The sequence below is a fragment of the Schistocerca cancellata genome, chromosome 10 (assembly GCF_023864275.1).
Source record: "Schistocerca cancellata isolate TAMUIC-IGC-003103 chromosome 10, iqSchCanc2.1, whole genome shotgun sequence".
In the NCBI taxonomy this organism is placed as follows: Eukaryota; Metazoa; Arthropoda; class Insecta; order Orthoptera; family Acrididae; genus Schistocerca; species Schistocerca cancellata.
Window position 1 is genome coordinate 64,536,771 of NC_064635.1, and position 12,569 is coordinate 64,549,339.

Below are 12,569 nucleotides of genomic sequence, written 5' to 3' on the forward strand. Positions count from 1 at the left end.
GAAACTGCTTTCCATGCATTTTTTGTCACTGCAAATAAATTGCTACGTAGCATTTGCCGTTACTTATTCTTTGATCTTTTAACGTGATGGTTGTGACAAGTCCGGTGTATCTGTTTTGTGAACAAAACACTGTTGTCGATTGTGGTCCAACTGGGTACATTGCCAGCAGTTCACTGGTTCTCACATCTGGGCTCATATCAATACAACTGAGTTTGGGCCCCCTTTACACAGTTATATGTGGATTTTGCATTTGCTCAGCGAAGCTGTTTGAGCATTTCCTTACACTATCTGATACGAGTCTTTGGGCAGATCCCTGCAGGATGGACGGGTCTTCTTTGCAGGTAAACAGTTGTACAAAACAGAGTGCACAGCAGTTTTATATACACTCCTGGAAATGGAAAAAAGAACACATTGACACCGGTGTGTCAGACCCACCATACTTGCTCCGGACACTGCGAGAGGGCTGTACAAGCAATGATCACACGCACGGCACAGCGGACACACCAGGAACCGCGGTGTTGGCCGTCGAATGGCGCTAGCTGCGCAGCATTTGTGCACCGCCGCCGTCAGTGTCAGCCAGTTAGCCGTGGCATACGGAGCTCCATCGCAGTCTTTAACATTGGTAGCATGCCGCGACAGCGTGGACGTGAACCGTATGTGCAGTTGACGGACTTTGAGTGAGGGCGTATAGTGGGCATGCGGGAGGCTGGGTGGACGTACTGCCGAATTGCTCAACACGTGGGGCGTGAGGTCTCCACAGTACATCGATGTTGTCGCCAGTGGTCGGCGGAAGGTGCACGTGCCCGTCGACCTGGGACCGGACCGCAGCGACGCACGGATGCACGCCAAGACCGTAGGATCCTACGCAGTGCCGTAGGGGACGCACCGCCACTTCCCAGCAAATTAGGGACACTGTTGCTCCTGGGGTATCGGCGAGGACCATTCGCAACCGTCTCCATGAAGCTGGGCTACGGTCCCGCACACCGTTAGGCCGTCTTCCGCTCACGCCCCAACATCGTGCAGCCCGCCTCCAGTGGTGTCGCAACAGGCGTGAATGGAGGGACGAATGGAGACGTGTCGTCTTCAGCGATGAGAGTCGCTTCTGCCTTGGTGCCAATGATGGTCGTATGCGTGTTTGGCGCCGTGCAGGTGAGCGCCACAATCAGGACTGCACACAACCGAGGCACACAGGGCCAACACCCGGCATCATGGTGTGGGGAGCGATCTCCTACACTAGCCGTACACCACTGGTGATCGTCGAGGGGACACTGAATAGTGCACGGTACATCCAAACCGTCATCGAACCCATCGTTCTACCATTCCTAGACCAGCAAGGGAACTTGCTGTTCCAACAGGACAATGCACGTCCGCATGTATCCCGTGCCACCCAACATGCTCTAGAAGGTGGCCAGCAAGATCTCCGGATCTGTCCCCCATTGAGCATGTTTGGGACTGGATGAAGCGTCGTCTCACGCGGTCTGCACGTCCAGCACGAACGCTGGTCCAACTGAGGCGCCAGGTGGAAATGGCATGGCAAGCCGTTCCACAGGACTACATCCAGCATCTCTACGATCGTCTCGATGGGAGAATAGCAGCCTGCATTGCTGCGAAAGGTGGATATACACTGTACTAGTGCCGACATTGTGCATGCTCTGTTGCCTGTGTCTATGTGCCTGTGGTTCTGTCAGTGTGATCATGTGATGTATCTGACCCCAGGAATGTGTCAATAAAGTTTCCCCTTCCTGGGACAATGAATTCACGGTGTTCTTATTTCAATTTCCAGGAGTTTATGTGTGAAGGTGCCTCTGTCTCATGGTAAGCCGTGTCTCACTCCTCTCTATCGTGTTCCTCACAGTGTCCACATTCTCTATAATCTTTACCAATCCAGACCGACCTTCATGAAATACATTACAATAAAATTCCACAAACCGATTACAGACAACTTTTCGTGAAGCTGAAGACAATTGATTGCCAAAGGTTGAACAAAGGAATTCGAGGCACTGTTGATGAGTTAGGCATTCTACATCCACATCTACAAACATACTCTGCAAGCCACCACATGGCATACAGTGGAGGGTATCTCGTACCATTACTAATCTTCTATATGCCTCCATATGAGCCCTAATTTCTCTATATTAACTTTGTGGTCCTTATACAAAATGAGCATCAGCTGCAATAAAATTGTTCAGCTGCCAGCCTCAAATGCCTTTTCTCCAAATTTTTCTCAATAATGCTTCACAAAACGAATATTGTCTTCCCTCCAAGGACTCCCATGTGGGTTTACGAAACACCTCCATAATACTCGTGTGTTAATCAAATTTTATTTTTTCCCATCCCATCAGTCTTCTTACTGATTTGATGCAGTCCATCACGAATTCCTCTCCTGTGCCAATCTCTCATTCTCAGAGTAGCACATGCAACCTGCGTCATCAATTATTTGCTGGATGTATTCTACTCTCTGTCTTTCTCTACAGTTTTTGGCCTCTACAGCTCCCTGTAGTGATCATTCCATTTCATATCCCTATAAAGCGTTACACCCGGGTATTTGTATGAGTTGGTCAATTCCAATATTATAGTCATAGGATCCTATGCTTTTTTGTTTTGTGAAGTGCACAATTTTACATTTCTCAACGTTTAAAGGAAGTTGCCAATCTTTGCACCACTTCGAAATCTTATTTCTGCAGTTTCTTTAAGCAGTACTTTGTTACAGACAACTACATTGTCTGCAAAAAGTCTGAGGTTACTATTAATACTGTCTGCAAGGTCTCTGACGCCCACAGTCCATAATAAGGCAAGGATGTCTGATATCTTGTTTCACCTCCTCTGACCATTTTCCGTAGATGTTCATGGCAGTAGCACACAGACATTTGACCGACTTCTGTGTTTCTGAGATTGTCAGTTGCAGGTGCCAGGCGTCATTGTCAGAGTTGCTTCTGTCAGTGGATTTCCTAATTTACAACCTATGTTTCCACTAGATTGATTCCCCATTTGTCTAAAGTCCATTTGCATACTTCCCTTAGTGTGTCATGTGCCCACAGTGCCATTACATGAGCTGGAGTCCCATAGTCCCACAGTGAGCAGTGTTCATAATGTTATGGCTCATCACTTAGTGTGTGTGTGTGTGTGTTTTACACTGTAAACAGTGCACACCACAAGGAAGCCTTGGAAGCCTTTAAAATAGGTTTTTTGATCTGTGGTTGGTCACACATATCTCACAGAGGGTGGACAAGAAAAAAAGTTCCCCAATTTCCCGGTTAAAAATATGTTTCCTTCCCCAGGTGAAAATATCCTTTTTCTTGGCAGAAAATAACTTATTCCACAATAAGTGACAATATACTTTCCCTGTAAGCTACAGAACTTACAAATTCTTTGAATGGTAAAGGTATGAAGATCTTTCATGCACAGCAACATGTATACAGCCTATTTTCGTATTACGATAGTAAAAATATGAATTCCACCGATTACGGCACAGTAGCTTTTGGAGCACTGAAATCAGACTGTGATGCACTTTTATCAGCCAATCACAGCTCACTTTATGTGATTCACCATCCAATGACAACATATTCAAATCATAGGACACGTGATGTGTCAGCCAATGGCAACATCATTTAAGTAGTACGCTCACACAAATATGAAAAGATAATGGTTTAAATTAATCTGTTCAGTACAGCTACATGAAAAATTAAGTTTTCACATATAATGCTGGCCATCAAAATTTTTTTGCTGTTAATTGCTCAAGAATTCACCTCACACTTTTTTTTGAAGAATAATTACACTTTTTGGCCATCATTATTTCATAACTTTTAATCTATGAAACAACTCAAATAAATACGAAAAATTAACCTTCAAGCTTGGTCTTTTTTAGTGCATTACCCTTTAAGATATATGAAGCACAAACATGACAGTATAATTTTAAATAAAGGCATAAATGGCTGGTCTTCTGGACCCCAAATTTTTCAAAGTGGCTGGTCCTCTGTATTTAAGTTCACAAGAGTCTACTGCTCTGTGATTTAAGAAATTCATCACACATTCTCATACATAACATAATTCATCTTGCATAAGAGGAAATTTACTTTGAAATTAATGCTTCTCGAACCACCAATCGCCATACTTCTCCCCGACCTGTTATAAATGTAAACAGTTGTGACATCATGCTCATTGAGACCAGTTTGACATGTTTTGCTGCCAGCAGACACTTGTATGTGCAGTTTGTTTTGTTGTAACGGTGCATTTTCTTTGCAACTAAAATTTTATTTTGATGTTATTCTCTCCTTTCTGTCTTCTTGTACTAATATTATTCTACTGTAGCAGGCAAAGATACAATTCTTTGTTACACTATCAGTTCTTACCAGTAAAATAACAAAAATGTAACTGGAAACTAAAACAATGAAAACTTGCTGATATTCTAAAAAGTTCCTGGGATTTTCACTGATGAAAAAATTCCAACATTGCTCCCAGGTTTCCCAGGGCGTATACACCCTGTTACAGAATCAAACAACGACTCTTCAAATTGGTGTCTACCTTCATGTGTCGTGTAATGGTAAACAAAGTGTTATCCAAGCACAAATAACTTTTCTACCTGGTGTCAACCAAGTAAAAGCTTAGACTGACCTTTCTGGGCAGAGAATAATCCTTTATGAAGCTGCCAGAACATGTGATACTGTAGAAGATACTGGGTAAAAAATAAATAAATTTATATTTTGATGTTTGGTGTCAACAAGAGTGGAGATTATTATTATAGTAATGGAAGCAGGAATAATGAGATGCTCCTGACAAAGGTTCCATCTAAATATATGGTACTGCAAATCTAACTGGTGTAGCCGTGGTGATCTGAAAGTAATCGCCGTTCTCATAAGAATGTAGACAAGACAGGGTACAGCAACTACTGCTGTTCTATTCACACATGGAGCTCTGCAGACAGAAATCCTCATTATAAAAAGAAGGTGTCAGCAAGAGATAGTTTGTAGCCAGAATGTAAAAACCTCCTTTGTACGTTGTCAGTTGAGCGTGATGAGTGTAATCGCAGCACCTCTCCATACAAAGCTAGGACTCACGAATAATTTCATAAAGGCACTAGACAAAGATTCAGACACTTTACTTCATACATTGGATGAGTTTCCAGAGTTGAGTCTCATGAAAGTAAAGGAAGGTTTGTTCGTAGGTCCATAAATAAGGAAGATCACTGCTAATGGGTGATTTCCGAGAGTGGTGCTGAAAGAAATGTTTGGGTGACACTTGGACTGGTCATAACCGACTTCCTCGGAAATTATTAAGTTGTCTATTACGTATATGTTCAGCAATGTTCAGCAAAAAGTGTGTTACTGCTTACAGACAGCTGGGTTGCAACCTTCACCCAAAATTATTTTCATCAACTCACACCTTTAGTTCTTCCCCGAGAACACAGGTTCAGATAGTAACGAATGCAGCGAACATCTTCATCAGGACAGCTCGGAGACAGAGTCATACTATTAAGGTTTTCATCAGGACAGCTCGGAGACAGAGTCATACTATTAGAGTTAAAAGTGTACAGCAATTTTGGCTGACTACTGTCAGACATTTCAGCACGAAATATCAAATGGTAAGCAAAACTCAACTCTACAGCCAATAAATTTAGAATGCACACACGTTAAACAGAGAGAGTATGTTCTGTACGAGTATATACAGTCTTTCTGGGTCTGCCATGTTCAGTACATAAATCCACATTCATTAGTGCCTCGTATACTAATAATTGATGAAGTTTATTATCTACATATTGTTTCTCTTTATACAGTGCTAGAGATATATAAATGGCCAATTTCACACATTTTAAGAATGATAGTTATCCAGACAAATTGTTCGCATGTTATGAAGCAGCAAGTTTAAGTCATCTTAGAAATAGTACTAGATATCAAGATTTCCAACAGGGAGAGAAAAAAATCTGTATTATTTGACCTCACAGTGGCAATGTGATTTAGTTTTATATTTTGTTGCATTTAAATATCTGTTCAGTGTAGAGCAGGAACTGACGTTACAACTACAGCTATTCCATAACAGAAAACAGTGCACAGTGTTAAGTTCTGACAAGCAGATACAGGGTTGACTTTGGGATCTTTCACATGGCATGTATTTTTGCTGTTGCAAGGTTTCTCACTTCTTGAGTGGCTCTCTTTTCTTTTGTCTGCTTCATTCTGCTTTCCTCATTTTTGTTTCTCATTCTCTTCTTAGGTCCAGAGTCCTTTCGTACTTCCTCCTCTGGCAGCTTCATTTGTCAGATAGGGGTCCAACAACTGTCAAGGCTAACATCTTTCATGTCTAATGTACTTATTGTGTATAAATGTTGGACAATTTGTGGTACTACAAGGTGTCTCAAAACAAAGTTTATATCTGAATAGCTCTCTGCACATGTTCAACAAATTGGAGAAGAGTGGGAGCAGTACATTTATTGGTTGCTTGCCTTCAGGAAATCTATTGATATGGAGTGTTTCTCATGAGTGACTGAGCATTATGCGTGTGAGAATTTTACAAATGGCTCTGAGCACTACGCGACTTAACTTCTGAGGTCATCAGTAGCCTAGAACTTAGAACTAATTAAACCTAACTAACCTAAGGACATCACACACATCCAGGCCCAAGGCAGGATTCGAACCTGCGACCGTAGCGGTTGCTTGGCTCCAGACTGTAGCGCCTAGAACCGCACGGAGGAGAATTTTACAAAACAGTGATTTGGTAACTGTAGTGTGGACGAAGTTCTGCATTGATTGTGGATTGAATAATGTAAATGGGGTTCCAAGTGTTCATCTTAATCAGAAATGGATCAAAACGTTAGAGCAGACCAGTTCAATACTGGCCAAACCAAAATCCAGGCGACCACATCATCACGGATTGATGATTCCATGAGGACTCTCAATTGGCCTGTTCATGATGATCCTAACCTCTCTATTCTTAAGTGAGCTAGTTCTTTAAATGTGCACAGATTGTCATTGCATTTAAACTGTGCCCTTACAAAATCCAATTAGTGCAACAGTTAAGGCCTCAGGATGCCAGACTTAGTCTGCAATTTGTTAATGATGTGACTGAGTTCACTTTATTTAGAAACATCTTGATTTCTGATGAGGCTCATTTTTATCTGAGTGATCAGTTCAATAAGCAAAACTGCTGTCACTGGAGTCCAATGAATCCTAAACAGAAGCATGAGAAACCCCTTCATTTGCCAAAATTTACTGTACAGGAATAATTTGACCATACTTTTTCAAGGATGAGAGCAGTCATGCAGTGACAGTGAATTCGGAATGTTATGTGACAATGTTAAATGACTTTTTGGCATCTGAATTGCAAAACTTCCCCAGTTACGAGGGGCATTCGAAAAGTCCATGCAAAGTCTGAGAGATGGCACCACCGGCACGTATCAAGGTCATGTTTAGTTAGTAGCATCTTTGGAAAGAATGCACACCAAGTTTCAGCCATATTGGTCTATTTCTTTGTGTTTGGTATTTGTGTGAATCAAGGAAGTTGAGTAATGGGCGAAAAAGAATTTTGTGTGGTGATTAAACATTACTTTCTGAAAGGCAAAACGCCTCAGGAGACTAAAGAGAAGCTTGATAAACATTATGGTGACTCTGCACATTCGATTAGAACAGTTTATAAATAGTTCCAATATTTCTGGAGTGGCCATATGGGCACAACTGATGCTGAACGCTCTGGATGCCCGATGGAGGTTACGACTCCAGAAATCATTGATAAAATCCATGATGTGGTGATGCATGACAGAAGAGTTAAGGTGTGTGAGATTGCTAGTGCTGTGGGCATCTCAACTGAATGGGTACATAATATTTTGCATAAACATTTGGACAAGAGAAAGCTACCCACAAGATGGGTTCCATGATTGCTCACACTTGACCAAAAATGAAATCGTGTGAAGTGTTGCAAGGATGGTTTGCAGCTGATCACGAAGAATCCACGGGACTTTTAAACATGGATACATTGGTATACTCCTGAGACCAAACAACAATCTAAACAATGGGTTACCAAGGGAGAATCTGCACCAAAAAAGGCGATGACCATTCCTTCAGCTGGAAAGGTTATGGTGACTGTCTTTTGGGATTCGCAAGGGATAATCCTCATCGACTATCTGGAAAAGCATAAAACTATTACAGAGAATATTATTCATCATTATTGGACCACTGGAAAACTGAGCTGCAAGAAAAACTGCAATTGGACCAAAAAAAATATCCTTTTCCATCAGGACAATGCACCAGCACACACCTCAGCATTTGTGGTCACAAATTTAATGGAAATAGGATTCCAACTCATTTCACATCCCACCTATTCTCCAGACTTGGCTCCCTCATCTAATATTTGTTCCCCAATTTGAAGAAATGGCTGGTGGGAAGAAGATTTTATTCAGACAAGGAGGTGATTGCAGCAACTAATAGCTATTTTGTAGACTTGGACAATTCCTATTATTCAGAAGGGATCAACAAATTAGAACAGCGTTGGACGAAGTGTGTAAGTCTAAAAGGAGACTATGAGGAAAAATAAAAAAGGTAGTTTTTCTTTTTGCACGGACTTTTCAAACAGCCCTCGTATAACCAAAGAACATGGTTTCAGCAAGACAGAGCCACAGCACACACATCCAATGCATCTACACTGTCAGTTCATGAAGTTTTCCCCGGAAAATTGATTTCCAGATTTGAGCCCCATGGATTTTTTTTTTGGGGGGGGGATATGTCAAATCTAAAGTGTATGTCATTAATCTGGCTTTACTAGAGCAACTGAAAGAAATTATCCATAGTGAAGTGGCAGCCATACCAGCATTTACATGCGGAGCATCACACAGATTTTTTTTCATCGTTTAAATGAGTGTAATAGGCACGCTGGATTCCATTGAAATTAAATAATTTTTTAGAAGAAAACCCCTAAACTGTATATTTCAATAATAAACATTTTGCTGATTGACTTCAACCCAAATTTAATTTTGACACACCAAATATAAATGTTCATTTGAGACATCCTGTAGAAATGCAATCCATGGAGAAGACAGAAAGCTCTTTCAAAAAACCCTGAAAATTTATTTAATTAAGCAAATAATTTCTGTAGTTAGGATGTAATTAGCATTTTTAGGCTATCTCAGTCTCAGTTAGACTTACCCCACTTGTCGAAAGCTGGCTCCTTTCTGCGATTCCAGCGAGCCCGAAGTGCGTACTTGAGCATCTTGTCCGACGCGTCTACTGAAGTGACCTCAAATCCTTCTTCTAGCAGCATTATTGAATCAATCCTGAAAGAATAAAGATTAATATTCACTGTTCTGTGGTGTAGTGAAAGTTCACACAGATCTGTTCTATGAGATAGTAGAGAGTATTTCTGAAAGTTATACTTCAGAACTTTTTAGTTTATCTGCACATGTTCATTTCCAGCGATTTACACTAAAGAACACTTGGAGCTGCATGATTTAATTACTTTTAAAGGTTTCCATATGATGAACTATCACTTCTAGAGCAAGTAAAGTAACCTCGCACTGTGTGCCCCCTGTAAAGAGTGGGGTCACAGCAATAGTGTGAGCACAACACCAAGGCAGTCTTGGTTTACCCAAGCTAATAGATCATTCTAAGTCAAGGGTTTATATAATGCAAGATACTTTATTGTTTCATTAATTTGTACATTGGTGTCTATAGACCCTTTCCCGATGGATATGGCTAGTCTTACAATTGCAAAATTGTGCACTTATATTAGTAACTTGAGCTTATTGTTTTTCTGACAAAATTAACTGGAACATATAAAGTTCCACATTACTTTGGTTAATGCAGACAGGAGACTACATAGATAACTAAAGAACACAGGTAATATAAAATACACCATTTTTTAAAATCAAATTGTTTTTTCAAATGCCAAAAACTGCTGTTCACTGTGTCTGCAAAATGTGCTGCATGCCACATTTGAAAGCCAACTGCATTACCCACTGATAACTAAAACTTCCTTACAAAATCACACCTAAAACACTCTGTACTTCATGTTACATGCTTACAGTCCACTTTCAGGAAATAATCATTCAACTGTTTCTGTTTCCGATTCACTTTTTCCCTAATGTTACTCCTCTTTTTCTGGAGAATCAAAAAATAGACAAAATTTGTCCCACATTCTCTAATGAAAACAAATTTTGTCCCAAATTCTCTAACCACACAGGGATGCATTTCAATGTGTTGATGTGCAGAGTAATGGGTACCTCGTACCACCATTCTCTCTCTCTTCCCTTACTGACCATAGTCACTATATCTGCATCCCTTGGCTGCTCCAGTTCCTGCTCATAAGTGTCGCTTTTTTAGCCGCTCACAAATGTTTTCACAAGTAGCACAGTGTAAGGGCACAAGCTCAGGTGAGAGGGCTTGATGCTGTAAAAAGGGCACCTCTGGCAATATGGGTCTCGCTCCAGCTGCCAGAGGCGATGGTGATGTGCATGTGAGTTGCATTTGTGTGTGTGTGTGTGTGTGTGTGTGTGTGTGAGTGAGTGTGCGCGTGTGTGTGAGTGTGTTATCTATTTTTGACAACGACCTTGTTGGCTGAAAGCTAACTTTCCCACAGTCCTTTATGTTGTGCCTTTCTGCGACTGTGCTATATGGTGAATAGCAACTATCCTTTTCATTATATTGTTACATTCCATCCTGGATTTTCCATTATCTGATTTTGCCTATAAGGAATTGTAACATGAGGGTGTATACGTGGACAAGGAAAAATATTCCCGGATTATTCCCGGATTTCCTGGTTAAAAATACATTTTCTCCCGGGTGAAAATACATTTTCCCCCGTGTTATGTGAGAGTATACTTTTCCTCGCCACTGTAAAAATTATCAGTCTTTTGAATGTTTATGGTTTTATATACCGACGTAGAATTTCCCGGTACTTTAGAAAATGAAACTCAGGGGGGAAAAACACGTTTTGAAAGACCTTTGATGTGCAGCAACATGTACGCTGCATATTTTGTATTATGAAGGTATAAATTTGAATTCCACCAAACACCAAATCTCACTTCCCGAAGCATTGAAATCGAGATTGCGTTGCACTTTTGTAAGCCAGTCATAGCTCATGTCACATGGTCTCGCCAGCTGATGACAGCATAAGATCACTCTTAAGTAGTGCAAACACACAAATAAGGAAAATTAATGGTTTAAATTAATATACAGAGCATTCACATATAATATAGGTCTCTAAGATTAATAAGCTGAAAGAGAAGCTAAGCTTCCACATATAATGTTGATCTTTTCTGCGCGTGTTACACTTTAAGATACATCACACAAATGTGCCAGTAAAATTTTTAATAATGACGTAAATGTCTGATCTTCTGGGCTTGAAATTCTTCTAAACGGTCGTCCTCAAAGAGTTGATTTTTAAATGAGAGTCAAACGCTTTGTGATTTAAGAAAATCATCGTACATTCTCGCACATAGTTCATCTTGCGTGAAAGGAAATCTGCTTTGAACGTAACGCTTTTCAAACTGCCATTCGCAATATTTTCCCGCAGCCTGTTAGCAATAGGTTTGTTTCAGCAGTTGCAAGAGAGAGCCGATAACAGGCGTCACCGTGCTTGCTCAGCCACGATGACGCAGGAAGCCCATATGTTCGCACGGGTAAAACATTAAAAGATCTTACATTATGTCATAAAAGAAACAAGACAAAAGAGAATACTTCAAGAGCGTCAGAATTTCGTGAACCATACTAAAATGCATAATTCAGCTTAAAATGCACATTCGTATGTAAATTTTCTTGGAGTACCAGTAGGGTATTATCTCATGTTTGGTTCCTTATTATGGCAAAATACCATACGTGCACTTGAAATGCAGCGAACAGTTGAAACTAGCCAATAGTGTGAAATTAAACACTTCATTTCAAATAAACTGAGTGCCTCAGCAGAAAAGATTAATAAAAGCCTAATCTCTTTAGCAAACCGGTAAAAATAACTTCATTGTTCTGTAAGGTGATTAATGCTAGACTGTCAGAAAGGCGGAAATAAAATCTCAAACTAATAACATATTCAGCCTTCCGTAATTATGCGAACGTATTTTAATTCATTTGATAGCTCCCGGCCACAATAATCCGTTTTGTTATCAATTAAGGTGAGAGCAATAAACGAAGAGGAAACAACAAAATCACTGAACGTAAACATAGGTCATGTGGAGACGAACAACCTCCCCACCACAACTCAGACCGCTCTGTGCATCAGCCCCAGATTTACTATATTTCCGAACCGGTGCAATATTAAGTAGTGGCGCCCAGCCACACTTCTGTAACCAGAAGCGGGAGAAGGTACTACTCATATGCGACTCAACTGCGCATGCGCAAGAGCCCGCCCACAACTGCTCAAACGAATCTAATTTAAACAGTTGTCACGTCACGCTCATCGGAGGCAATGCATAGTCTTCCTAAAACCTTTGACATTTTGCTGTTGGCAGATGCTTGCATGAGCACTGTTTTGTTGTTGTATAAGGCGCACTTCCTTTGCAACTTAAGTTTTACTTTCATTTTTTTCTCTCATTCATGTTTTGTTGCTGCAGTATTATTCTGCAGTAGCAGGATGCAGTAATATCCTTAGATAGAGTATTG

The 12,569-nt window shown here is 40.7% G+C and overlaps 1 protein-coding gene across 1 annotated transcript in view; it reads right to left on the reverse strand.

The window, feature by feature from the left end:
- Positions 1 to 12,569, reverse strand: part of LOC126106894 (glycine N-methyltransferase) — an 85,064-nt gene that overhangs the window by 34,717 nt on the left and 37,778 nt on the right. Inside the window, exon 3 of the mRNA XM_049913309.1 lies at positions 9,126 to 9,253. Within this exon, the coding sequence (XP_049769266.1) occupies positions 9,126 to 9,253 (128 nt within the window). The remainder of the gene's footprint in view (positions 1 to 9,125; positions 9,254 to 12,569) is intronic.